Below are 27,628 nucleotides of genomic sequence, written 5' to 3'. Positions count from 1 at the left end.
GCATCCCGATTTCAACCCTTACCCTTTCGGGCATTGCGTAGTTTTTTCGGGCAAGGAAGTCACCGCCCCCCTGAGTCCAAAGGTGCCCGTACGCCTATGGCTACAACGTAAAATAAATTTATACTGCGCTTGTCAATAACTCACGACTAGTAAAGTTTAAAACTCAGAACTCCATTAATCATAATAGCAGGAAATCAACAGACAAAGTTGGTTAAAATCCGCTGAACAGTTCAAAGCTATGTGACTTTTTTGTCCAATTGACAGCGAAGTAAGAGTCTTTTACTTCAATGCATTTCAACTTAATGTCAATGTTAAGCACATTGACTAAATAGGCAGCAAACAACTATAAATACTGTACAAACATTTTCGTTACATTTTCTCGTAGTGTGGCGTGAAATTTCCTACGACCTCTTTCCCAAGCTTTGTAGTCCATGTAGGTTTTCCTTTGATCCTTGCTACCATTGTTGCTCTTGGTAAAAATTGAATGCAAAACATTTTCATTTTTTTCAGATCTGAATAACTCTGATTAGTTAATATACAGTATTCGCATTACATACTTCATCAGTAAATCTGAAATATATTTGATATAATATACATAATACCCTTTCTTTCAAGAAATATATCTTTTCTGGAAACAGTGAAAAAGAAGAGCCACCTCATGGAATATCCACTGCTACATAGTAAATTCCCATTATTGTTGTTATTATTATTATTATTATTATTATTATTATTATTATTATTATAATTACAACTATTATTTTCATAATTATTAGTTTTGTGAATATGAGATTGAACCTTTCATTTACATTCAAGAAAAAGAAATAAAAATAAAAAACAAAACTTCATGGCTTTTGTTAAAGCTCATTCGGCCCCTTCACTCTGAAGATCTAAATTTCAATTCTCTGCACTGTCAACCGTTTCTTTTTGTTAATATCATTTGAGATCAGAGAATTTAGTGTTGATAAAGTCAAACAGTATTCCCTGTTGATATTTTTCTCTCTTCTCATCACCCTTCTGCTTGGAAATTTAGAGTCACTGAAATGAGAAATTCCTTTATGATCACTCCTGAGAGTGAAGATTTACGTTATGTGATGTCTTTCTGTCGAGGTGGTCGTTCCAGATTTCGTTTTACTGATTGTACAAGCCATTCAATTCCAATGCCTAACCCATCTCTATAAAACAGAAAGGAAAAGAGAAAGAAAAAAGTATAATATTAGGGACTGGTTATTATTTATTGCCTGGGTAAAGGATTTTGGTTGTGTCATGATAAAATTTACCTGATCCCCTCAAAAAGCTCTGTGACTCTTATGATCCCCCCCTCCTTAATAGCAGTTACTTGGAAGTCAATTTTCTATTGTCCCCCCTTTATACCATATTGGCAATGACTGATACCCCCTCCATTCCCCTGAAATCCATGTGATCCCCAAAATCCTCCCCCCTTCCCAAGCAATAAATAATGACTAGTCTCTTACTTTAAATGGTTATCGTGGACAAAGGTATAAAGGTGGAAGTGCTGTATGGTATTATGATTTATTTAGATATTACAAAGATAACTGTGCCACTCGTAGCGTAATTATCACAGAGTAAAACTGTTATCAACATTAGAATAACATGCTGTGATATCAACCAAATATGTGGGATATGTGGCATCTTCACAAAGAATTTTTTTGAAAGGAGAAATTTATTTGAATCCAAGCATCATAAAGTGTATCTAAATAACTTGCAAACTTCTCAACAGCAACAGCAGTTAACTGGTTAAATATGCAGACATAAAGAAGTAAGAAAATTTTGAAAGGAAAGGAAATGTGCAGGTGTATCTTATTAAAAGCCTCTAAGTATATTGTTGTCGATGATTCCATGATGTCCTAAAAACAAAGGCTCCCGACAAACCCTTTGTAAAACAAGATTTATGTAGTGAAAACAGGAAGTCCGTGTGCATATATTATACCCAGTGGGTCAATATACACGTTCTGTAAAGAGCCAGATAAGTTTTATGCCCAATAGAATGTTGTGCCAATTTTTTTGTGAGTGCTCCAGTTTTAAAGCAGTTTTAACAGATCTGAAATACCCTATCATTACTTTCCTGTGGCATATAGTATGTCCAATAATCCCAGATGGTTGGAAATTTACACAGCACAATAAACAATTCTGTACTGTCTAGAATATTTCTATCATAAAGAAACCTGGCCCCTCAGGTTTTAAGATGGCATTTAATACAGCTATGTGGTTTTTTATTGGGCAAATGACAAATTGTGGTGTGGTATAATGAAGGCAGCTACAGGTACAAAAAGAATGTTTTTTTTCACAATATAATTCCAGCTTACTAGGCATTGTGTTTTTGATCACCAAATTGGATATGTACGATGACGTGAACAACCTTGAGGAATGGAGGAACTATAACATGTCTATAATAATCCTGTGTGTCCCCCATATGTTCAATACTTGATCAAACGTGTCATTTGGAAGTATAGGCAGAAGATAAAATGTAAAGATATGAACTGAGGTAATGCTTAAATACAATCATGTGAGCACCAACAACATAACATGCAGTGTTTGTGTTGTGCAACACATAACATTTCTGAAAAGTTGTGATGGGCCATAGAGGACCATCTGCATTTCTATAAGCTACATGTACCACGATAAAATTATGTCTAAATTGAACCAAGTGTATGGGATTGTGTATAATTATGTAAATTTAGAACCTGGAATACCAACAAACACTCATTCTGATTACTTAAAGATAATTATTATAAACTTCATTCAGTTGACAATTTGTACAAGGACACATTTATGGTAGTGATACTGCAATGCACATTTGGGAGATGTGTATAGACATGATGCACAACTTGTACTTTGCATAATGTACTTGAGCTACAAGTCAGAAGTTACAAAAGAATAAAAAAGAACCCAGCAAAATGAGAATGGTAATAACACATGTGATAGTAAGCATCATTGTCACTGGTATAAATCATGTTCACAATAAAAGCTGTAAAAGAAATCCAGATCGCTATACATCTAAATGATCAAATACTGAGATCTACATGAAAGCGTGACTAAGGAATGAGAGCACTCAAAGTATACTAATAGGTTAAAAGACAATCTTGAAGAATGCAGAATGAGCAGGTACAACAATTACCGAAATTGATATCATTAGGAAAAATCACTGCTAGTTTCATGCAGCAACAGTTTGATACTCACCCACTTAAAGCAGATGTTGGCTGAATAAAATAATCGAGATGTCCAGTGCTGGGAGAGTCATCCTGGAAGAAATTTTTTATTGCTTCTGCTCCCTGACAACCCTTTCAAAGCAATAAATTGTAATAAATGGAGACACTAGGTTAAAATTTTCATTTTTTTAAATGTACATGTAGAAGCTACACATAGTATTGCAATCAGCAATTTATACACTTAAATACCCAACACCAAATTATGTTGAATACAACATCGGTTCAAGCCATAATTATTGGTATCATGATCAAGCTACATGCAACACCCTAAATACATTATGTTGTATTTGTTGTGGTTCAACTTTGACTTTTATTTTGCTTAATCAAGAAAGGGTACACGCCTCCAACTGCAAGTACACTACACTGTAGTAGGAGTATAAAAACAAAGCAAAAAAACAAGGAACCACAAATACTTGGGGAACTATAACAAACATGAACTTGTACTCAAGGAACTCTAACATACTCTACATAGAGCATTCCAGTTATATTTATGGTAAAGGCTGATAGTTTCGAAAGAAACTGTTTGGGGCTGCATCGGTGGGACATAAAAAATTATGAACAACAGCTCATCTTTCAAACCGGCAGTCTAAATTCCACAGGGATCAACGAACGCTTTTCATTTCACTAATTTATTCTTGTTTTTCTCATTGCCATGTTCCCACCAATAACCTAGCTCCATTTTCTGCCTTTAAAAGCACACACAACCCACAATTCCTCTATTCGCTCCGACGAAGGGCTAACGCTCGAAATGTCACCTTTTGTAATCATTATGGTGGCCAATTTACCATTTCATATTTATGGTAATATGAGTAATTGTTTGACAAACCTCCAGATCTTGTTTGTTCACAAGAATTAGCAAAGGAATTCCTTGTAATTGAGGATCTTGAACCACCTTGTCTGCAAAAAGAAATAATTTAAGCTTTGTTACTTTAGACTTGGAGAATTTGTTAGTGAGTGAACAAAAATTGTATGCACAAAGAAAGGATCACAGTAGGTGATAGCAGGCCAAAAATAAAATATTCCAAAAGAAATGTGAATGTGAACACTCACTAAAAGCCTGATGAGATTCCTCCATTCTCGTCTCATCAGTGGAATCAATAACAAAGATAACACCATGGCATTCTTCATAATACTAGCAGTTAATGAGAAATCATACAATTGATATTGAGGTTCAAATGCTTAAAATATAATTATAACATAATTGCAAAAAGTCAAGAAAATGCATATTGTGTAATTTTCCATCGATTTTCTCTACATCTCTTTCACACAGAACAGTATGACTTATGCAAGTTCATGTCTTCCAAGACCTACAGCACATGGCATAAAAGTAGCCCTCTTGATTAATTTAATAACAGAAAGTTACATTGAAAATACCAGTTACTTAAAAAAACATGTAAACAAAGGATCAAAAGAGTGACAGCTACAATAAATTCTATAATGAGGCCACACCAATCATGCATAAGTGAGAGTATTTCTTGGATTTTAAATACATGTACATTTGTATTCCTTGTAAAGGAAATGCATATACAGTGTGGTTATACCATTTTAGCCTTTATTATAATAATTAACAATCTTTTACTGATAGAGTGGGTACACTATAGGTAAGTGGGATCAATGTTACTATAAGTAGTGTCGGTCGACAGTCGGAAAATAAGTTGACATGTCGACCGATATATGTCGGCCAATAGTCGGTCGACATATCGGTAGACAGTCGGTCGATATTTGACTGACACTCAGCCGACGCTTCACCGATACTTCACTGACACTTAATCATATACCTGAAAGTTTATGCCTTCAAATCAAATTTTTCAATACCGACACTGCAACAATACACAACCACACAAGTGACATTCAAACTATATTTACCAATAAAGTTCAGACACTTGATCGATAGACTACCGACACTCGGGCTGATAGACCACTGACACTTGACCGATATTCCACCGAAACTTGACCGATATTCCACCGAGACGCGACACTCCATCTGTCGGTTGACATATTGACCGACATGTCGACCGACTATCCTCCGACTATCGACTGACTATCGACCGACTATTGACCAAATGTCAATTGACATGTCGGTCGCCACTACCTATAGTAAAATTGATCCGGTAAGTGGGCTCATTCACCATGAATCAAGTGAGTTACATGAGGTATACCTTATCCCATAAGGATTGTAGCTCTTGCTGACCTCCAAGATCCCAAAATATCAACTTCACATGATTTATGTTTATTTTTCCAACTGCTCACAGAAGAAAACAAGAGTTACAAATGTTATGTACATTATCACTGAACTTCAGAATCTGGTTGATTAATGAACTTAGGTTTGGTATGTACATCTAACATTAAAAGACCCAGTTCCAAAGCAGCTGACGCTTGTAGTCAAACAGAGTTCTGAGGGGTTGTACTGAAAGTGATGTGCATATTTCACTAAATTCACATCAAATGTCAGTATCTCTTTTTTCACTGTTTTCAGAAGGAAAGGTAACTCACTATTGAGTCCAACAGTCGTTGTGATCTTCTCAAATGGTAGACCACTGTAGTTTTTGCCATACATTCGTTTTATCTGTTCAAGGAGAGTCTAAAAAATATAACAGCATAAATCAACAAAAACATCATCCAATTGGTTCACAGTGAACTTATTAGTAATCACCCTTTAAAATTCTTTAAGTAGTTTCATCATAGTTACTAAGTTTAGGATAGATGTTTTATGTATCTGATGAGTTTGAGGTGCCTATCTTTTAAGTTAACTAGTTTTAAAGGAGACAAAGTCTAACATTGGTTGACTATGATAGCTGGGTTCAGTTCTTCTGTTGATTACAGACTTGATCGATGACATGAAGAGCAAACCAAATTTTTCGTCTAGCCTTAACTAAATGCTCTTCACTACTTCTTTTTTTCTCCAAAAAACAAGACTCTACCATACACGAAGAATTTCTTAGTAACTTGCACTAACAGAGCTTTTCTCTGGCAACAATGTGATCATAAATAGAAATTTTTCCAGTTTCCTTATCAGCTTTGCTGAGTTAAGATACATGGATATTCATGAATAACTAAACCCACAACAGAAGTATGTTTCATGATAATCATACTCAGATCCACCTCTCAAGGATTTCATTTTGTACGTATTTAAACATTCACAGTACAACCTAACATCAGTATGCCAACCATTCTCTATACATTTCCTAGGTGCAGACAAGGAGAATTGCTTTTAACATTCAAGATCTTTAGATAGTATACTGATCATTTCCTTTATTCTTGTGACTTTGATGCTTGATTCAGCCCTCAAAAGGTTAACAGCTGGTAACAAACTTCTGATACCTTCTTTATCTTTTTTTTCATTTTCTGTGTGACCAAGACAGCAGTGTTTAAATTTGTTTGACTAGGTGTAACGGAAAGTACAAACCCATCCATGTACAATTTGCAGTATGCATTTTCATATGTTCTATACTTATTCTCAGTTTAAGGTTACTTTCTACCTTCAGAGGCCAAAAAAATCATTTTTTTTCTTTTGGACTAGATTGAAATTAGACATTTTAACTAACGTTTACAGAAAAAAAAATTTAAAAATCTCAAAAAGTGTCTGACTTATTTAGAAAAACGTATTTTCAAATAAAAGTTACTAAATCAGGAAGGTGTCATAATCTCGTAAATAGGCAAACCCCCGGGGGAATGTTCGCGGCAATTTCATGTTGTTTGAATATTTTGTTTACATCGCGCACTTGACAAAATTCACATGTGGAAGTTATCTGCTCGTGGAAAGTCTTTTCTAAAAATTAGAGAGGAGTCCTTGGGTAAAAAAAAAGAAAAACTAACGGGCCCAAAGAAGAGAGAAATGGTAGCATTTTGTCAAAAAAAAAAAAAAAAACAGTCCTTGCTGAAAGTGACAAAGGCTCTTGGTTTGGCCAGGAGCCTTTGACAAGTTCGGCATCTGCTGAAGATTGGCAGCGTTCGATTATCCTTCAGGCTAGCAACTTAAAAATTAAAGTCAACACCAAAGAGGGTTGTAAACAAGATTCTTCATCAGAATCTGACGAAACTGATGGAGAAAAAGAAGAATGCAACAGATTTACCCTTTCTGCCACAGGTTTTTCCTTCGCTGACTTTGTCTATTACTAAACGAGCAACAGAGCAAGATAAAAAAAAACGTGACTGCTATGCGATACTTTTTGCGGCAAAATCTTGATCCATTGTCATTGACTCTAGGAGGTCTCGTCTTCTCATTGGTTTGCAATTTCAGGAGGCGAGATAATCTCCTGGTGTGGCGCTAGTTGTTTACAAACCTTTAGGAGTTAAAATCTTGCATTTGATTTTGAGAGGAATACATCCACTTTGAGCGAAGTTATAGGGTATGTAGATTTTACCGATTTTCGTGAAATTTCGTCAAAATATTCTTGGAATGATGACGAACAAGTGTGTCAGGAAATTTTGATATTTGAAATATTTTTTACGAGGTGTCCATTTGTACGCAACACGCTTCACAAATTTTTCGCTACTCTAACTTTAGATGCAAATATCTAGACAACCAATCAGAATATCGGAAAAGCCTGACACACTTTTGTTGATTGATGCCTTGTGAATGAGACCGTGCAGCCATTTTTCTCATGCCGCAGGATCCAATACCCGATAAATTCAATAGAAGGACCCTCGGTCGTTTCACGCCTTACCGGCTCCTGACACTTCCTATGTGAAAAAATTGCCTAAATTATATTTTCATCGTAAACTGCATTTATTAAGCTTTGTTTTGATGTCTAGTTTGTTAGGGTTTTCTTCAAACTAGTGCGCGTACGAATTTTTTCCCAAAGGACAACTGCGAAGGTAGAAAGTAACCTTAAGACACCAGACATTCAAAATAGTTTTGAGGTTAAATACATGTTGATGGCTTAATTAAGGTTACTTCCCACAAAATCTGGTCAAAAGTTTCAAAATTTAATTTTTTTTGCTCTTTAGTCAAAATTGTCGAAAGAAACAAATACAAAATCTTAAAAAGAATGCAAGATATGGCTGAAAGAGTGTTTTGGGGCAATTGGTACCATGTGGTGAAAGGTGTGATAATACAGAAGTCTCTAACAGAATGTTGACATTTTTGCAGACTTTTGTCTAGGATCTTGATTTGTGTATTTATTTACAATTGTGCACTGCACTCATAAAAGACATAAATTGGTCACACTCCCCATTTGAAACATTGAAAAATAAGAGTCTTCATGAATTGGTAAAAGAGAGATGTCACTTTGTGGCAAATCTAACAAAAAGCCAGATCCCAAGAAATTGAATGCAGAAGTGTCAATGCACTAAAGAATATGGAGCTTTAGTAAAATTTAAATATTAATTTTTTCCGGTGCCTTCTCTGTGCACAAAAACAACTAAAGTATTTTCTATAGATTTTTTCTATTGATTTTCTCTGGAACCTATAAGAAAATCGAGAAAGCCTCACGCCACTTTTAAGCCTATTATCTCCTAAGCAATACAGTCCAGTTTGTTTAGATGTCAATGGTAATGCGAAGGCTGGTAATTAAGTTAAACAAACACTGTCAGTTTTGTCTTTAAAGGCTTGTGCATGCCAACCAAAACAAAAACTGCCAAAACTATTGTTACTTTCAGAGATATACAATTTTCTTAGGTTTCTGTTTAAGGTATGTGCCTAGGATGGTTTTTTTCCGAAGGATACCCCATTTTGTAGATGGTAACCTTAACTCAGCTGGTAAAATAGACTGATGTCATTAAGATGTTGGTGTAATTATTAAATTAAAGCAGTTGTCCAAAGTTTGCAATTTAAAAATTTCCACAATCATTATTAATTAGGCCTTGTCAAAATGCAATATAGTAGAAGTAGATTAATCACCTCTTGAGCTCGCTGTGCACGTGATACTAGAGAGGCATTCATTGCACAATTATATAATTTTTACCCTTGGGCGAACATACATGTAGATAAACGTGGAAAATCTAACCATTATTAATCAGGCAGATAAACAGAACACCGTGTTCATAGTTAATAAGCTGTAAACGTATCTTTCCATGATTTCAAGTCACTTCAGAAATAGGGAAAATTTTTTATTGTTCTTGCTTAGTAGACTGTAGATCTAAAGGTTTAAAAAATTACCAGAATAACTCACCGACTTCCCAGCATTGTCCAAGCCAAGAATTAGAATACAATATTCGTCTTTCTGGAAAAGGTATTTCCATAGCCCAGAAAACAACGCAAACATAATACAAAACCAAAACAATTTCACACTACATGCATGTACAGCTGTTGTCGAAAGCTGACATTTACAAAAAATGTAAGCACATTTCTCTCCAAAATGCCCACTGCAGCAAATAATTGCTGAACGTAGAATCCTTCCCGAGTATTTCCCTAGTATATGAGCCAAAAACAGAAGACGGGGTAATTCACTCTAAACACTGACGTTTTCGTGCTGAGTGTGTCTCGCGCTGAAATATCGTAGAAGCCATATTGGATTTTTACTGAAAGAGATCTGAGAACTACAGTTGCGACTTACTCATGTCCATGATAAGAGTACCGCAGACCGTGCAGGCGCGTACGGATCTCATGGAAAAGCGCGAAACTGGGACATATATCTTTCCGTGTGTTGCTCAATTTTGGTGGTAAATGGTAACTAGAAATTACCATCTTTATCAAAGGTAAGCTGATAGCTAAATACTGTTCAGAAATCGTAGGCTGTTCGTAATCAGGAAGGCTTGTGGTGTCTATACACTGTGCCTATATTTCTGAGCCTGGCACGCAAGCTCACCGAGCTTCTTCGGTTTATCACTTCGATCATTTTGGAGTGATCCCTGGACTCAAGAGAAAGGATCTGAATCCACCATGTGCACATGAATTAATCACCTGAGGGATGAATTATTATTTGAGAGATTATCATGGATAATATATGTGAGTTTGTTACGGGTGAATACGAAATTAAACGAATGGTCAGGTTGTGTCGTGCTTTTCCTCCGGCTCGTGGTTGAAGTGAAAAGTGTTGGTAAGATTTTTGAGAACATACATGAGGTAGGATTTAAACTGAACATCTGTGTTTGTCTGTCTCTGTCTTCTGGTTGGCCTACTACGCTGGTTAGAGAGCCCGGCTGCGGGAGATTTCATATTATTATTATTTTTTTTTTTTTGCTTTGTACGGGACACTTGTATGATGGTCAAATGTCTCTGATGGTCAAATGTGCGTGACGGTCGAACGTGGCGTTCGACCGTCACGCGCATTTGGCGATCGCACATTGACTTGCCGTCACAAGTAACGCCTTCCGGAAATGTCACGTTTCTGTCACGGGAAATAATCGTATTTCCAAAACAGAACCTTTTTATGCGAATTTATTCAATATTCGAGACGGATTTATCAGTTAGCTGTGTCAAATTTTAGCCTAGGTCTTGATTGTTTTAGTTTGTAAAGGCGCAAGCCCGAATCGGTTTCTGGTAATGGTCAATTTCGCAAACTGGTGCGCATTCGTTTGATTAGTAGGTCGCTTTAGCCCCTAAGATTAGTCGGTAATCAAAAGGCGGCGGGAGTTTTCGTCAAGGCAATCTTTGGCATGCATTCTACAATTCTGAGAGGCGTTTCAAAAGATATAGTCCCGGTAGTGCATTAGAGAAGAAACAGAAAACCGCGCACTTTAGACAATTATAATGACGTCACAAACGTCTCGACAAGTAGTAACTCATTTTAAGCTTTGCAAAAACTCGAACGAGTTACTCGCAGAAATATGTAGACTCCGAGCGGAAAATACCTCTTGAGCGTTGCATTTGTGGCCCAAGATTATTTCTTAAACATGAAGAAAATGACCATGAGTCCAAGGGGAAAAGAACGATTGGAGGCCACCCAGCAACTCGGCTGTTTTCCTCGAAATGGAGATAAGTTTAGAAACTCACCCGGATCTTCCAGGGAAAATGGCGATGGAGATGCCTTAAGGAAGACTGCCAAAGATGTTTTCGACGAAAAAGAGAGAGAACTTGTAGAGATTCGAAGCTACTGGCAGGAAGAGTATAAAGTCAAGGTTGGCGAGGTCTCAAATCTTGAAGCTGCTCTTAAGGAAGCTGTTGAATCGCGAAACACCGAGGTCGAAGAACTCAGAATGTACTACGAAAATACCATACGTGTCCAGAATAGTGAGATTTCCGAGCTGAGGCGGACTTTAGATGAACTTATGGCGACCAAAGAGGAGATTCTTGCCTCTGCAGAAAAATCAACGGAAAGCAGGTTACGCGCAAAAGACGCAGAAGTGATGAGGTTGAGAATCTGGCTCGAGGAGGCAAAAAAGTCCAATGCTCAGGGAAGGGAGGTTTTGCATTCTTACCAAGGAAGGCTGCGGGATAAGGAAATGCAGATCGAAGAACTTAAAGAGTCAAACGGGGAGACTGTCAAGGCTCTGGAACAGGAGTTGGAAAAACTAAAAGCGATTTTGTCAGAGATTATAGAAGAAAAATATGAAGACAATGAAAGTTCAAAGCGCACCCTCGATAGCGTGATAAAAGAAAAGGAAAAGCAGATGAACATGATTAAAGAATCGTCGAATAATGTTATCACGATTAAAGTTGAAGAAAACGAACGTAAAGAAAAAGACATTCAACGCCTACAAGCAGAGTTATCCGGTAAAGAAGCAGAAGTTGTCATGTTAAGAGATGCTGTTACAAAATTGCAAAGCACGATAGCAGAACACAAGAACGAGCGGAAGAAACTGAGAGAAGCTTTACGGTCCGCTTCTGAATCAAGAAACAATGAGATGGATGTCGTTCATAAATGTCAGCAGCAACTTATAGAGCAGAAAGGAAAGCAGTTGATATCAACAGAAATGTTAATAAAAGAAAAGGACAGACGCATAGGGGAATTGTCTGCTAAAGTCGGGTTAATCGAGGCGCAGTTAGCAAGTGAGCTGTCTCAGAAAAGAAACGATAGAGAAATCAATTCAGACACACCTTTGATGCTGAAAAAGATGAATGAACTAAATGGAAAACAAGTGTTATCAGATGATGCTCGTGCCAAGGAATACAAAATTAGTGACCTTCAAAAAAGGCTTAAGATTGAATCTCAGGAGAAAGAACTCTTGCAGCAGGAATGTGATTCCCTGAATCAAGACCTTGATAACTGGAGATGTGCAATGAAGCTGATAGAAGAGGAGAGAAATTCCCTCGAGAATGAAGTGAAACGAGTCGTAAGCGAGCTGGAGGGTAAAAGCAGCGCTTGTTGCGAGCTTGAATCCAAGTTGCAGTCGTTAGAATCTGTTCGAAAGAATCTCGAAGACGTGATTGGCCAGCTTCGTAAAGAAAACGCGGATTACTGTCAAGGAAAAAAAAGTCTGGAATTTGTTATCCGGGAGAGAGATCAAGAAAATAACATGTTAAAGGAAAAATTGAATATTTCTGAGAGGAAATTTGCTTTGGAAATGGAGCATAGAGCTGTAAAAGAGCGTAATAATGTGGACATGATAGAAGATTTGGAAAAAAGATTTGAAGAAACTCAGGATGAGAATGAGAAGCTAAAGATCAACCTTGATGAGCGAGAAAAAGACGTAGCTAACTTAAGCAGCTTGCTAGAAGATGCAAAAGAGCAAGAACACAAACTGGTTGCAGAGCTGGATCAACTATCTGAAGAGCTGGAAATTCTAAAGGTAAAGTATGAACAGGGGAACGCTGATAAAGAGGCGTTAGAGAGGTCGTTAACAAATTCTGTATCCCTGAAACAAAAAGATCTTGAAACATTGCAAGAACAATTTGAGAAAAGTAATAAGGGTTGGCAAAAAGAGTTAGAGAAGCGGGACCAATGTTGGAAAGAAGCCCTGAGAGCCAAGGATAATCTTCTGAAAGATGTGAAAGCATCCTTTGACGAAACGGCTAAGTGTAAAGAGGAAGAAATTAAAGAGCTTCAGAAATCATTGCAAGAAGCAAAAGTAGAGTTCTGCTCAGTGAAAGAAGCATTGGAAAAAAGGCTGAAATTGAGAGAGGAGGAAATTTATTTTCTTGAGAAGACATTTGAAGGAAGTTTACGGGAAAAAGAAGAAAAGCTTGCGGGAATTCTAACTGATAACGAGGACATACTAGAAAAAAGCGACGAAAAGGAGAAAGAAATGGAAAAATCTAAGGCCGAGATGGACAAACTTACTGAATTAATGCGACTAAACGAACAGGAACTTACTGAAAACAAGCAAAGAATGGCAGAACTTGAAGTTAAATTAAGAGAGAAAGAAGAGTTGTTAGAGAATGCTGAAACCGAAAACAGAGAACTGCACTCCCACTTAAACATTGAGGAAGAAAACCACGTTGTAGAAATAAAGAATGTAATTCAGTCGGCCGAAGAAGGATTTAGAGAAAGGGAAAATGTCGCGGAAAGGATGAAGGCCATAATACAGGAAAACGCTGTGAAATATCGTCTAGCTGCACGGAAAAAGGATGATACGATTTTAGGTTTAAAGAGTATGTTGGAAAGTCTAGAAAAAGACACAGCAGACATGCGAGTCAATTTAGCCACCATTATCCAAGAAACAAGTGATAACGAAGCGAAACTAAAACACGACTTGAAAATACTTGGTAACGAAAAAATGTCTCTAGAAAGCAGGTTGTCTGAGCTGACAAAATCTTTGGAGAGGCGTGATGAAGAATTAAAGCTACATGAAGATGAACAGCAGAGGGTCCTAGATGCGTTGACACGCGAGAGACTCAGTTTGAAAGAATCACAAGAGAGTTATCTATCGCTAAAAAGGGAAGCAGAACAAAAAGAGCAAACTCTGCGACAAACAACGGAAAAGTGTGAGGAGTTGGGACGAGAGTTGGAAGATTTCAATCAAGTCAAGTCTTTGCTGCAGTCAACAGAAAGAGAAAAAACTTTAGCGGAGGAAGCGAAACAAGATCTTATTCAAGAGTTACATATGTTGAAGCGAAAGTCTGATGCAAAAGAGGGTCAAAACAGTATTTTGTTACAAAAGGTTAAGATGCTCAAAAAGAACCATTTCGAAACAGCTCAAAAGCAGGAAAAGTTGGAGGAAAATGTGGTTACTTTGCAGATTAAGCTAAATGAGAGAGAGACCGAGATAAATGAGTTAGAAAAATATCAAGCAAACACAGAAGAGGAATCTACCCGGCAGCTGGAGCTTCTGGAAGAAATTAGACTAAGAAAGGATGAAGTGGAAGAACAGATGAAAGAACTTAAGGAATTAGTAAATGCACAGAAAGTAGAAATAGAGGGCGCAAAACAGAGGGAGGATGAGCTGAAACAAGCTATTCAAGAGCTAATGAGAAGTTTAGAGGAAAACGAGCTTAACACCAAAGCGCTCGTTTCAAATGTCAAAGAAGGAAAAGCCGAGAATGAAAGAATCTGCTCAGAATACGACAACTTCAAGACATCTGCACTGACGAAGCAAGACCGTATGCAGAAGGAGTTAGATCATTTACACACTAAACTGGACAGACATGAAGAATTGCTCGTTCTGCTAAAGAACGAGAAGGAAAACTTGATATCAGAGCTTGGCAAGGCCAGACAAGCCGATGACAACAGCAGAGCAACTTTTGAATATTATGTTGTAAATCTGAAAGGAGAGAACGAGAGCCTTTCACAAAATATTGCGTCTTTAAATGAAGAATTGAAGGTCAGAGTCGCAGAGATTTCAGAGCTTAACGCTGCCTTGACTTCTACAAATGTTTCAAAAGAATTTCTGATGCAGGAAATTAAGAATTTGAAAGTTTCTTCCTCGGCTAAAGACGCGAGCTTGTGTGAGGCTCACAAATCGCTGGAGGCTATACAGAAGGAGGAAATCTCCCTGAAACATGAGGTAAAGAGTTTGGAGGCTAGGTTAAACCGTGAAATAAGCGAGAAGAATAATTTGATACAGAATTTCGAAGAAGTTAAAAGTACCACTATACAATTAAAGCAAAAAATGGACGACGTGCTCTTGGAAAAGGAGAACATGATAAAAAGTTTGGAGAAAATGATACTTCGAATTAAACAAGAAAACGAAATTCTTAAGGCGCGTCTCATGAAGTGCGATGCCGAACTGAAGGCTGACAAGAAATGTGTTGCAGGTCTTTTGGAAAAGCGACATGAAATGAGTGCTCAAATTGAATCGCTGAGAAAGGATAAAGAAATCTTGTCAGTCTCTCTCAAAGACATGGATATGCTTCCAGTAAAACTCAAGACTACTCAAGGTAGGCAAACGTTGCAAGTATTGCAGATTATTATACATTATTAAAAACTGGATCATTGGATAATGCAATTCAAGACTTTTTATTGGCTTAGCCATTATGGTATATCAGCCAATATACCATGATCTACAAATATGGTAAGCGTACGTGTCAGCTTAAAATTAAAAGAGAGCTAAAAATTTTAATAAATTTAATAATTTAATTTAACGTTTTTAATAAAACAATTATTCCACTCGCGCTTGTTGGATATGAGATGATTATAGCCAACTCGGCGCTACGCGCTACGCGCCTCGTTGGCTATCTATCATCTCATATCCGACAAGCGCGAGTGGAATAATTGTTAATTAGACTTACAATGAAGAATATTATTGGTCGAGAGCATTTAATCAATAGACAATAGCGTATGAATTTGACATGATAAATACAGTATCTGCAGCGGATATTGTATTTTGCATGTCACATTCAAAGGCTGCCAAGCCCCTTGTTCGTGCAGTGTTCTCAAACTATTTCAAACTCAGAGGGAAGTGTTTCTTTTGCAGATTGTTAAAAAAAATGTATTATCAAACTATTCGTGAAGTTGGCTTTTTTCATGATATGAATTTCCTGAGACTTCTTGTCTTTGTTATCTACCTCAGCCTTCGGCCTCGACAGATAACTCAGACCTCGGTTTTGATCATTCATGATATCATGGTCAACCTCATCCAATAATTGCTTATTATTGTATAGCTGGCAACACCTTGGGCAATATGAAGCGAATCCTATGTTCTGATCGGCCCTCCTTGTCCTCTCGGGATTACCCGCTTTGATCCCGCACAAGAAAAAAGGGCGGGGAGTGGAATCAAGAATTTCGTAACTTTTGTACAGTATAGATGATGAAGTCGCAAAAAACGGTTGAAGACCGTGACAGTCAAAATGACCCTCGTTGGTTTGTAGTGCTACAAACGCAGTTGGCTTTCTTTCCAGGCTCTCGAAATAAACAAGTCATTCTTAATAATAATTCTATATTGACCAAGCGTGAGGTCAGGATGGCTGGATATTAGCCTTGTTCCTTTTTTTGAGTTTTTATGGATCTCGACTTCGTCTCGCTTTGTGAAAACGAAAACAAACTCGGCCAATATCAGGCTACTTTGACATCACGCTTGCTCAATTACCCATATTTATCGCGGCGAACGTACGATTAGGGAGAGGTTCGTGCTCTAAAGTTTCGAAACATGAATTCATTTATGAGCAAACTCCCACACTTTCGGCGTTGCAGATTTTTGAGACATCCCATAGGCCTGTTGTATATTCACTGTGTATCCTTCTATGATCTACACATAACTTTTTTCTCTAATCTGTATTGTAAAAAATCATGGGCACAAGTATACCTGTTTTAGAATAAATTTACAGGTTACCTATATTTCTCATCGTTATCACTTTTTTAGAATCCTTATGCAAGACGAAAGATCTGCTGAAAGTTCTAAAAGAAGAGTTGAAAGAAAAGACGGAAGAGAGGAACTACCTGTCAAAAACTGTTCGTGATTTGGCGTCCACGAATGGCGAGGTATATAAATCAAAGATAAAATGGTTATTCATTGTATTTTGATTAAGAGGTACAGTCAGGCATCCATTAAGCAGGCCTCCGTTTACGGTTACCCATCAAATTTCTGGAATTCACTTTTCATACTCACTGGAAATTAGACCTCCTTTAAACGCAGGGCTCGGCACTAACTTTTCAACTTACTAGCCAAGTGGCCAGTGACAATTTAAATATTACAATAATTTCAGTTTGTTTAATAGCCAAACTGGCCAGTGGAAATCGAAAACCACAAGCCAAAACAGAACTTCTACTAGTCTGTGGCTAGTTGGCTACCGTTAGTGTCGAGCCCAGAAACGGTCACTTATGTCATTTAAGCGGACGCGGTTACCTTCTGTGACCAAACCTGGGGCTAATTCTATTGTTATCTGCCTCTGTTAACTCTATGACTCCGAAGAGCGACCTGCATCTAATTTCTCCTTACAATATCACCCCATATCGGGCTCATTAAAGTCACGCCGGAGAATAAGGAAAGCAACACCGAGAAAAGAAGCTCTTGATTGGTAAACAGATTCTCCTTGTGAAAGTGTAGTGTGATCGTCCGGTTGAGTGTAGTCCTGAGAAGGACTGTTGTCGGTGGTAGTGACTGACGTTTCGACAACCTGTGCGGAAGTCATCATCAGCGTCAAGTGAATAGTTGTTGTCAGTAGCAGAATATTCCTATTTCAGTTCGTGTAAAATGATTGGTCAGTCTTGCCGTGATGTTATTGGCTGTAAGACTCAAGTGGCGTAAGTCGGTCGTGATTGCTCTGTTTTGATCCGTCGTTAAAGTTAGGTGGTTCTGTTCGGTTCGTTTGTAATGTTTATCTCGTGAATGAGTCGTTTGTAGGACACCTGTTTAGGGGAGTCTGTTCTAAGTTAGTAAACCAGCTTTGCAAAGTCAATCGTTGAAAGTAGTCAGTGCTTTAGGTTAGGCATTGCGGAGAGTCCCAGTCATTATTGTGGTTCGTAAGTCGATGGTGTTCAGCAATGTGATTGTTGACATCACCTTTCCTCGTCGCCCGTCTGTGTTCAGTCAGTCTTGTTGCGAGTTTTGTGCTAGTCTCTTCGATGTAGGAGGCTTGGCAGTCAGAGCAATTGATCTTATAAATCGCTCCCTGTCTGTTCCTCGGTTCGTCCTTGTCTTTAACGTTGGTTAGTAACTGTCGTAGTGTGGTGATGGGTTTGTGGGCGACGCGAATATTGAAGGGTTGTAAGATGCGCGAGATTTTCTCAGACATGCCTTTTATGTACGGTATGGTTGCTGTAGTCGTAGGAGTTGCGGTGTCGTTTGTTTCGGTATTGGTAGTGGGTCGGCGAGTGTTTCGTCGGATGAAGTCGTCGTTGTAGTTGTTCTTTGAAAAAACACGGTGAAGCATTTGTTCTCGTCGGATAAGCTATCTGTCGAGTCGCATACCAGTTGCGCGGGTCGTGTTAGAGTTCTGATAGTTGTGGCTACGACACCACACTACGACAGTTACTTCGAACTGAACAGAACGACCTAACTTTACCGACGGATCGAAACAGACCAATCACGACCGACTTACGCCACTTGAGTCTTACAGCCAATAACATCACGGCAAAACTGACCAATCATTTTACACGAACTGAAATAAGAACATTCTGCTACTGACAACAACTATTCACTTGACTCTGATGATGACTTCCGCACAGGTTGTCGAAACGTCAGTCACTACCACCGACAACAGTCCTTCTCAGGACTACACTCACCCGGACGATCACACTACACCTTCACATGTTACCCCCGGGTTCAAGCCATTTACTGCATCAGATTCTCCTTTTAAGCAACTTTGGAAATGTAGAAAGAACAGTGTAGATTTATTCTGCATTGAAAATCAGTTAATTTAAACACTTGAAATACTACTACATTTTTGAATGACTACTTCTATCGTGTGTTTTCAGCTGAAGGAGAAACTTGAAGTGCAAACCACAGTTAAAGAAGCTGAACTGGCCCTAATAAGGTAACTGTTTTGTTTCTTTGTCTAGTTTCTTGTATTTCTAGCATGTCCCATTGTTTATCCTCTTTGTGTGTTAGTTTTTTAACGGCCGAAACCTTATTTGAGCCAGTCAGTTTAATTCAAGCGTTTTTTTTTTTAAATGTCAGTATTGACATTTGACGTTGAGAAAGAAAAATCATGATCACCCCCCTCTAGCAGTGATTATACTGAATCGCCAAAGTGTTCTCTGATTAAAAGCCAATTGGTCTTGGAGTGAGGAGTTTGGATTTGGATTTAAAAATATTTTTTAACACTGTTATAGAAAACAGCTTGATGACAAGAATAAAGAGTTTTACGATCTCAAGGTGGCTAACACTGCGCAAGAAATGGGACTAAGAGATGCTCTGTTTAAGATCAAGGATTTGGAGAGTTCCCTTAAGAACGAGGCGGCCTTTCATCAATCAATAGCACACAGGTATGAGTTTTCCGATGTACATGTAACTTTACTGTGGGTTGGATTCATATCCTGTTTGTAAAGCGCAAGCGGCTTCACTCAAATTCAACCTAGAATTTTACAAACAATTTTCACGCGTGTCCGTAACGATCACGATCATCATGTCTGTCTAATATTGTATACCGTTGTGTACCGTTTCTGAATTAATTATATGGTCGTGCATAAACCTTTAACTTCATTTAACAAGCCCTGTTACGTTTTGAAGAATTATTCTACGAACATCATATATCTTAATGGAAAACAAATTAAAGACAATAATGTAATCACATTCTTTCAGCTTAATAAATTTATTGCACATATTCCCAGTGTCAAGCTACGTATTTTACATGATCTAAACTTAATTTACAGCTTTAGCGGAATAAAACTGGCCGTTAAATACTTTCAAACGCTGAAAACTCAATATTAAGCCTCAAATGTAAGAATATGGAACATCATTTCACACACTTAAAGTATTTTGATATACGTTTGGTTCGACTTAACACTGCCACGAGAAATTAGAAAAACAAAAGTCTAATGAGCAGAATAATAGCTCGGCACGTGAGTTTTAAAACTTTGTACATTTCCTAGCCTTCTTCAGCAAAACAACAATAGGGACTTTAAGCAAACCACGACGGCTACGGCAACGAGAACGTGGAAAAACAATAGATCTAATTGGCAGAACAATAGCCCAGCACGTGCATTCTAAAACTTTATACATTTCTTAGCCGTCCTTTCAAAACAACAACGTGAAATCACTCAAATTTGCGTCGTCTGCGAAGCAAAACCGCGGCGGCAAATTATTTTAATTTACATTTGAAACTCAACGCTACTTTTATGCGTTATGTTGAGTTTGAGGTCTGGCGCCCTATGAGACGGTAAACTCATGCAGCCATTTTCGAAATTCTAACTAAAAGTAGAAACTCATTTTTTAATCGACGTCTTCCGTGGCGTTGCCGTCCTGACTGCTTAAAGTCCCTAATGTGAAATCATAAACATGGGCGTGATCTGGGAAGTTAAACCCCCATGGCAAATTAGTTAAATTTGGCCAATTGTATTAGGAACTCAACACTGCTCACATTATGCTGAAGTCCATTTGTGGCGACGGTAAACACTTCCAATTCAATTCGCGAAATTCTAAGTAAAAATGTAAATTCATGTTTAGTCGACGTCTTCCACCGTGATGCCATGGTGACAGTATGAGGTCCTCAATTATTTCTGCATGACCCAAAGTTATCCTGTTTAGCATGTGTTTCCGACTTATACTGCTTTAAAAGTAACCTTTCCAGAGAATTTAAACACTCCAAACACCGGCAACAGCTCCACAGAATAGATAGCGCAACTCACACCTGAATTTAACGGTTGTTTCGTTTCATTTAGAATTAGGTATCATCATCATCATCATCATCTTCATTTGCCTTATTTTAACAATTAAAAAATAGTAAATTACAGCGATAACAGTTAGAAGGCGAGGAGACCCAAGAAGCCACCAGGCTTATGGGAGAGCCACCTCAGGTAGTCGATGGTCGGCCTAAGTCACCTACGGTCGGCCGTAGGTGGTCGGCTTAAGTCAGCTTTCCACCAAAATTTCTTGTTCAAACATGAAAACATGAACTACCAAACTTACCTGACGATTGTAGCATTATAGGGCTCGTTTTTCTTCCTTTTCCGACATTTCATTTTCCTGATTCAGCATTAAGATGTTTGAGCCGGCCAGTGAGCCGGTTGTTTCCAGGCTGAAGATCAAGCCAAATTCAACACAGATTTCTATTCCTCTTGTATTTTGCATTCTTCGGCCCTGACATTTTTTCCTTTTCAAGTTAGCTGGAAGCAAAACTTTAAACCGGAGAAACTTCTGATGGCATTCTGAAAAACTCAAGCCTAGTCGCGAACGTGGAGTAGAGTGTGAATTCTCATTGAGGTTTTCTGTTGAATTGTTGTTCAATTAGATTTAAAAAACACTGGTTTCCATCCAAATTGAGTCCGTGATTATCACTATGAGATGTCACTTCCAAATTAAGACAAAATATTCTAATCATGGTAATAATGATGATATTAATAATCGTTTTGTTTGTTTGTGTTTTTCAGAAATGATCAGTTACAACAAGAAATTATCATATTGCAAGACAGGAATAAGAGTGACTTCACGTCTTTGAAAAAGTCTCTTGATGATGCCATTGGAAGGTGCTGAAGTGATAAACTAAGTATATTATATATGATGAAAACAATACGATATCAGTGGAATGCTGGCTGTAAATTTGTGTGCCTTGTTGCCATGTTTTCGTTTCACGGACAGTCTGCATTTTGTTCTTTTTAGGGAAATAGTCGAGCGAGGTATGTGCAACGGGAACCCTAGTGCTCACTCTGCGGAAAAAATAGACAACAAAACAGCTCAGAAACTAAAGGGACTATACCTCAGGGTAAGAGGTTAATGATGTAATACGTATACAACAAAAATTAGAATTTATTGTTATTTTTAGCCATTTTACCTAGCATAAAACCATGAAGTAATCGTACGGTGGGATCGAAAAAAACTGGATAATCCTAATTAAACTTAAAAGGAATTGAGGATACGTATTGAGATAAACTCGATTTACAAACGATGAATTTTAGAAAAAGTGAGATAAAGTTTTCAAGAAGGATAATTTTGACGTGGCTCCTTTGGTTCACTGACCGAAAAGTATAGAATACGGACCAAGTGTGAAAATGGATAGATTTCAAAACTCGATATCTGTAGGTATGGAGGAGTGAAAGTTTGGTGTTTGACGCGGAGAATTCTTAGTTGAGACCACACCCAGCAATCAAGTCCTCCCTCCTTTCCCTTTCTCTTCTAGGACTTCAAATTAATACCAGTTTTTTTTTTCAGCACTATTTTCCAGACTATTTTTAGCCTTAAAAGACTAGTTATTATGTATCGTCTGTGGGGGCGGAGGATTTTTGTTGTGTCAGAATAAAATTTACCTGATCCCTCCATAAGGCTTTGTAGTTTTCTAATGATTCCCCCTTATTGGCGGTTTATTCACTCTGCCCTAGCGACGACTGATACCCCTTCATTCCTCCTATGTGATCCTCTCAAACTCTTAGGAGATAGATAATGACTGGTCCCTAAGGATTCAAGATTCATCCCGCATTTTTTCCCTTTCTCTTTCTCTCTTGTTATTTTGCGTGTAGGTATCCGAACTTGAGACGCAATTAGACCGTGAAAGAAGCGAACATTTGTCGTCCATCGCGCAAGCTCGAGAACAAGGGAGAGCTTTATCACAAGAGATTTGTGAGCTCAAAAAGGTTTATTAACTTTCTCATCTTTTACTTACAACTATTAAAAGAAAAAGAGCGATCATGCTTTATTTATAATTTTTTGAGAAGCTCGGTGACTATCGATCTATGTTAATCTAAATATGCATTAATGTGCATGTTACAACGTTAAGCATTTCATCTTAACTATCAACAAGTTCAACTTTATGACGCATTAGTGTTTATCGAAGCAAAGTATGCAAGTGTACTTTACACGTCATCCAGATTTCACAAATCACATTGTTTTTGCTTTGTATGTTTGGTCGAATAAAATTGAAGGATTAAACATTTGAATGGAGACTGAACTTAGTCTCGGCAGTGTTGCCAAAGGGTTCATTTCAAACTGTGATCGAAGATTCCCCACGACTCTCCAGTTTTTAGACTTTAACCGAGTAGCCTTCGTTGGGTAAGTTCTTTTCTAATTCTATAGGTTCTATGACTTGTCTATCTTAGAACATATTTTTTTCGTGCCTCTTAAAGGAAGGTGTGCTGACACAAGGCGGGCTTTTTAAACAGTTATAGAGAAACATATTTCATAGATGGTTGATTACAATACGGAATAGCCTTAAAAATATTCTAATATCGTAGTGTTTCTCTTCTTTTTGGCCTGCTCGTGAAAATTTGAGTAACCAAACGGGTAAAAACAACAACAAAAAGAACGCTTAGCCTGATCTCTGGCAGACACACAACAATTAAAATACAAAAGAAATCATTGTGCCTTCGTGTCCACAAAAGAGAATTCAAAATTAAATGCTTTTTTTACCGTCGACCAGAAACCTTGAGCCGGGTAATGCAATGGACGTAAGTGTAACTTAGTTAAAATAAAAGGGGAACAAACAGACCCACGCGAGTATCGAATTAAGTTTAAGATCAACTCATATAAATAGATATCCGAGCACTAATCAAACAGAAGATCTGCAAATTATCATGTAATGAGTCTCATGATAACCTTACCATCCCCTTTGTTAACCCCAGCCTCGTTTACCTGATTGGAACCAGAATTATACGAACCCCCTCCTCCTGAGGTTCCTGACGTTGCGTTGCCGATAATCCCACCCCCTGAAAGTCCGCCGCCACCACCCCCATGAGTCATTCCAAACCCTCCTCCACCAAACCCACTATTACACACGGCAGCAAATCCTCCTATAGCACCCGAAAGGAAACTCATCGCCGGTGTTCCACTCCCATCAGCGTCTCCATCGGCTTTATACCCAGCCCCTGAGCTTGCTTTGATGTTCCCTTTATCAAGGGCTTTACTTGCTGTGTTGTACCGCTGCCCTCCAGTACCATCATGCCCGCCAAAACGAGTGCCATTTTGGGTTGCTTGCCCTGGATCTCCATCCCCATACCCTGATTTGGCGGGACCTCCTCCTCCTCCCCCTCCGGCAATTATGATCTTAGAGTTGTCAATTGCAAGAGTAACAAAGGTGCCACCACCACCTCCACCAGGTAGAAGTGCGGAGATATCGGCTGGGAGACCCTGCTGACCAATGACAATCTTGAGCCTCGTGTTTCTAATGAAATAGAAAGTTCCTTTCATCCTCGCTCCCAGTCCACCAAGGTTCCATCCTATACAGCTCTGACAGGTTCCATTACCTCCGGACGCACCAAGGGCCTCTATGATGTAGTTCCCAGAGACAGGGACTTTCCAAAGCTGGTATCCTTTTTCCATGATATCTACCAGACTCTCTAGACTAGTGCCATGGTAACCTGACAACTGTGCTCTGGTTGGTCCATGGGGGCCTTGGGCCCCCAATGATGTAAAAGTGTATCGTTCTACTTCAGCGTCTACAAACTCGCCATAAACATATCCCTTAGCCGGAGTAAGGTTCACCTCTCGGTTGCCACGACAACGAAAATTGTTGAGCTCGCACAAACCGTCACTGTCCATGTCTTGTCGTTGTTTAAAGTTAAACGAGAGACAACCTGGCTTAGATAAGCAAAGTTGCGAACATGCAGGGCCCCCTTTGGCTACACGACTGAACATCACGTGTCCTAGCAATGCATAGTTCTGTCGAGTGTCGATCAAAGACGACCTCAAGACGTCGGCACGGGACAAGGCCAGTGAGAGGGGAATAAAACTCAGTAAAAGAACCCAACTAAGCATGACCAAGTTTCTGTAAAAATAAATATGTCACAGACCAAGTGATATATGGTTTGTTTTTAATTTGTTACTTTGTATTTGTTTTAAATTGATTCTAACAAAATTGCTTAAATGTAGTTGTACTACTACTGATTCGTTAAGCGAAAACATGACGAAACTGTTTTGTAAATGTCAAGTTACTTGTACGCTTGTTAAGTTAACAGTTCCTGGTTCATATCCTGAAAGTTTTGTATTGTCACAAAAGAAAAAGGTTTTTCCATAAGATCAACTGAAAGTATGTTTATGAGTGATCGTGTGCCAAAATTGAGTTCTGTCAGATGAAGCAGCGTACGCGATTGAATCGAAAGGAGGTGCTTTCCGACAAGACGTCTTAATTTCCCCCAAAAGGTAGTTCTGAATGTAAAAGATCGTTTGATACACAAAAAAATATATATTTGAATTAAATTTGAAACCTTTATTCAAGCATTCAACACTAATTAAGAGGATGTCTCCAGGTTTTTGTAGGCGAATTTTGCAGTTCAAAGTGTGTGCGTCAATTTATTTGCTGTTGTACTGATTCGCAAAGTAAGCTGACTAACATAGGGGTCTGAATGACACACATGCACTATCACAGTAAAATGTTTTGTGTCGAATTCCATAATATCACTCACAGTCGATCTTAGACAGCAGTTGCACTACGACAACAATATAATGCGACTAAGATTTGAACTTTATGTTTAGTTACACAGAGCAATTTCAGCAATAATCCTTACTCTTACGTTTGGCTGTGAAAACTCTGTTTTACTTTTTTATAGCACCTGTCGGTTAAGTTGATTTTATCCTCACTGAAATTGTTTTTTTTAAAAAAAACTTTATTCCTATCTCATTTTTCGTTCAAAGAATTTTTGTTGTCGAAGTAAATTCTGGTTTATTTTGCCTTTTAGTTTCGACAAATAACCAGATTAGAATGATCGGCCACGACTAACAAACAAGGCTTTGTGTCCTTGTGTACAAAAAATCTAATTATGATTGTTGCCTAATTTTCAGATTAAACTTGAATAAAAGATTTCCCTACCTTCTGGATTCCACTTTATCTATCTTGTTAACCATTTCCGAAAATCTACAGCTTGTGACAGACTTGGATTTAGTTCACTTCAAATTTAGTGTACATTCTTCAAAAAAGGGCTGTCAGTAACGTTTGAAGGAAATTTCAATAAATGTTCAAAACTAACGAGGTCTCAAGAAAATGTAATCTACCTAGTCTTCCGCCGCCACTAATGACTATTGTTTGCTCAAACGCACTTAAACCCTAAATTAGGTAAACTCACATGTCAGTCGCAACCTGGTGATGTCAGAGTTTAAGGTGGCTCAATAGGGTTTCTTGGCTGGGCGAAGAATGGGTACGAAAATGGCGCGAGCCTTCAAATGGCATCAAATATGTAAACAAACATGGCGGCTTCACGCGAGTGCACAATTTTTGTCACCTAATCGCGAAGTTTACTTGACGAGAGTGAAACGGCATCGATACTTTCCAGTAATGAGCACAATATTGACAGTGAAAGACCAGAAGTTTACACAACGCCTACAGAACATCCGTAATGCGTCAGGTCGCTTTCGGAAAGTGGAAGTGATCGAAACCAGAAAAGAAACAAAAATAAAAAGGTTACACGGAGGGTTCAAAACGTGGAATGCCAAAAGGAAGCTCCAGTATGATAACATATCCAAGGAAAACGAACCCCCAGCAAAACGAATTACACGAGCACGTGAGGTCAGTACATTTTACTTTATTCGGAAGTCTTAATTTTTGGTAAGATTTTCCTGTCAAGCTTGTCCTAATTATCCGCAATTTTGAGACACTTCGAAGAGATTTCCAAGGATTCTGCGGCATAGTGAATTAAGGTATGTTCTCAACTGACTTTCAGGTCAAAAGCAGTTTGTACAAAAACGTCAAAGATAATGATCGCCCGTGTTTACACATTCGTCCTCGACAAAACCGCGTGGTTCGAAAGTTCGCGCATGCTCAAATAGCGATCTTGGCGAGTTCCTATTCTGATGACGTGATTGTCATTGAGGTGAGAAAATAGAAAGTTTCCCCTCAGATTTCTCGTATTTCCTTCGGTGAAATTCCTTGAAATTTGGCAGAGATGTTATACCCTCTTAACTTTCCTTTCCGTGAATTTATAAGAAAAATTTGTAAGGCAATTTTTTCGCCCAGCCAAAAAACAACAAAAATGTTAAAAGCGATAAAACTACCTTGACAACCCCTATTTTTTTCGATTTTAAAAGTTTCGTCTTGTCAGACTCTACCCGGTCGGAGAATAATAGAAAATTTTACCGGAGGAAATTGAAGAAAATTGAAATCAAAGTCAAACAGACGTCAAAAAATGGCGATATTTGAATAGTTTTAATTTGGGACTAAAAGCTTTGACTTCAGAGTTGACTGTTGTACAGCAAATTTAGGCCCTTGTTTTTTATGTTTCAGTAGTTTTGATTTGAAAAATAGCAAAAACAACGAGAATATTAACTTTCGATTGATGTCACTGGCGCGCGCTTCGTGATCTTGCATAACCCTATTGAGCCACCTTAATCCGACACCAGCTGTTTCGAGAAGCCCGCTTGTAGTGATCCTTGACCAAAATGAATTTTCAGTAGAAATTGTCCTTATCCATGGCATGTAAATGTAAATAAATTACTTGGTGGCTGTAGGCTTAAATGTAAACTATATTCTTAGCCTATCTTGCATATGAAGATACCGCGTAATTAGTAATGGTGGATGACGGAAGCGTTTGCTGGTGCAATCCTCTTTTTAGGTAATAAATTGATTATTGACCGAGCTTGTTTGGTCAATAGTACATGAGTTTAAATGGACTCATGTGAAGTACAAT

The 27,628-nt window shown here is 38.2% G+C and overlaps 3 protein-coding genes across 3 annotated transcripts in view; 1 reads left to right on the top strand and 2 right to left on the bottom strand.

The window, feature by feature from the left end:
- Window positions 1–150: 150 nt before the first annotated feature.
- Window positions 151–9,690, bottom strand: LOC111340874 (ADP-ribosylation factor-related protein 1). The gene is made up of 7 exons (XM_022947793.2): window positions 9,341–9,690; window positions 5,721–5,808; window positions 5,387–5,469; window positions 4,278–4,359; window positions 4,054–4,124; window positions 3,199–3,299; window positions 151–1,172 (listed from the first exon to the last, which is right to left on the bottom strand). Exons 1-7 carry the CDS (start codon window positions 9,431–9,433, stop codon window positions 1,085–1,087), a joined length of 606 nt encoding a protein of 201 aa, XP_022803528.2. The 5' UTR covers window positions 9,434–9,690; the 3' UTR covers window positions 151–1,084.
- Window positions 9,691–10,194: 504 nt separating this feature from the next.
- On the top strand, window positions 10,195–22,954 carry LOC111340861 (uncharacterized). The gene is made up of 7 exons (XM_088743130.1): window positions 10,195–15,366; window positions 16,788–16,906; window positions 18,842–18,900; window positions 19,199–19,351; window positions 21,455–21,550; window positions 21,684–21,786; window positions 22,538–22,954. The coding sequence occupies exons 1-7, from the start codon at window positions 11,004–11,006 to the stop codon at window positions 22,658–22,660; spliced, it is 5,016 nt and encodes a 1,671-aa protein (XP_088599256.1). The 5' UTR covers window positions 10,195–11,003; the 3' UTR covers window positions 22,661–22,954.
- Window positions 22,635–27,628, bottom strand: part of LOC148717550 (uncharacterized) — a 9,744-nt gene continuing 4,750 nt past the window's right edge. The window contains exon 2 of the mRNA XM_088743131.1: window positions 22,635–24,777. Within this exon, the coding sequence (XP_088599257.1) occupies window positions 23,586–24,767 (1,182 nt within the window). The 5' untranslated portion in view covers window positions 24,768–24,777 and the 3' untranslated portion in view covers window positions 22,635–23,585. The remainder of the gene's footprint in view (window positions 24,778–27,628) is intronic.

This window comes from Stylophora pistillata, chromosome 13 (assembly GCF_964205215.1).
Source record: "Stylophora pistillata chromosome 13, jaStyPist1.2, whole genome shotgun sequence".
Taxonomy (NCBI): domain Eukaryota; kingdom Metazoa; phylum Cnidaria; class Anthozoa; order Scleractinia; family Pocilloporidae; genus Stylophora; species Stylophora pistillata.
The sequence above is the reverse complement of the archived record's forward strand: the minus strand, read 5'-3'. Positions and strand labels throughout refer to the sequence as shown.

What these genes read in the sequence shown, in the direction of transcription:
- LOC111340874 (XM_022947793.2), bottom strand. Translation starts at nt 9,433, where the DNA reads ATGTTTGCGTTGTTTTCTGGGCTATGGAAATACCTTTTCCAGAAAGAC. An exon ending in TACAATCCTTATGGGATAAG is followed by an intron (nt 4,360 to 5,386) that starts GTATACCTCATG and finishes ATTAACTGCTAG; the next exon opens with TATTATGAAGAATGCCATGG. An exon ending in CCAACATCTGCTTTAAGTGG is followed by an intron (nt 1,173 to 3,198) that starts GTGAGTATCAAA and finishes TCTGTTTTATAG; the next exon opens with AGATGGGTTAGGCATTGGAA.
- LOC111340861 (XM_088743130.1), top strand. Translation starts at nt 11,004, where the DNA reads ATGAAGAAAATGACCATGAGTCCAAGGGGAAAAGAACGATTGGAGGCC. An exon ending in CATCAATCAATAGCACACAG is followed by an intron (nt 19,352 to 21,454) that starts GTATGAGTTTTC and finishes TGTGTTTTTCAG; the next exon opens with AAATGATCAGTTACAACAAG. An exon ending in CTTGATGATGCCATTGGAAG is followed by an intron (nt 21,551 to 21,683) that starts GTGCTGAAGTGA and finishes TGTTCTTTTTAG; the next exon opens with GGAAATAGTCGAGCGAGGTA.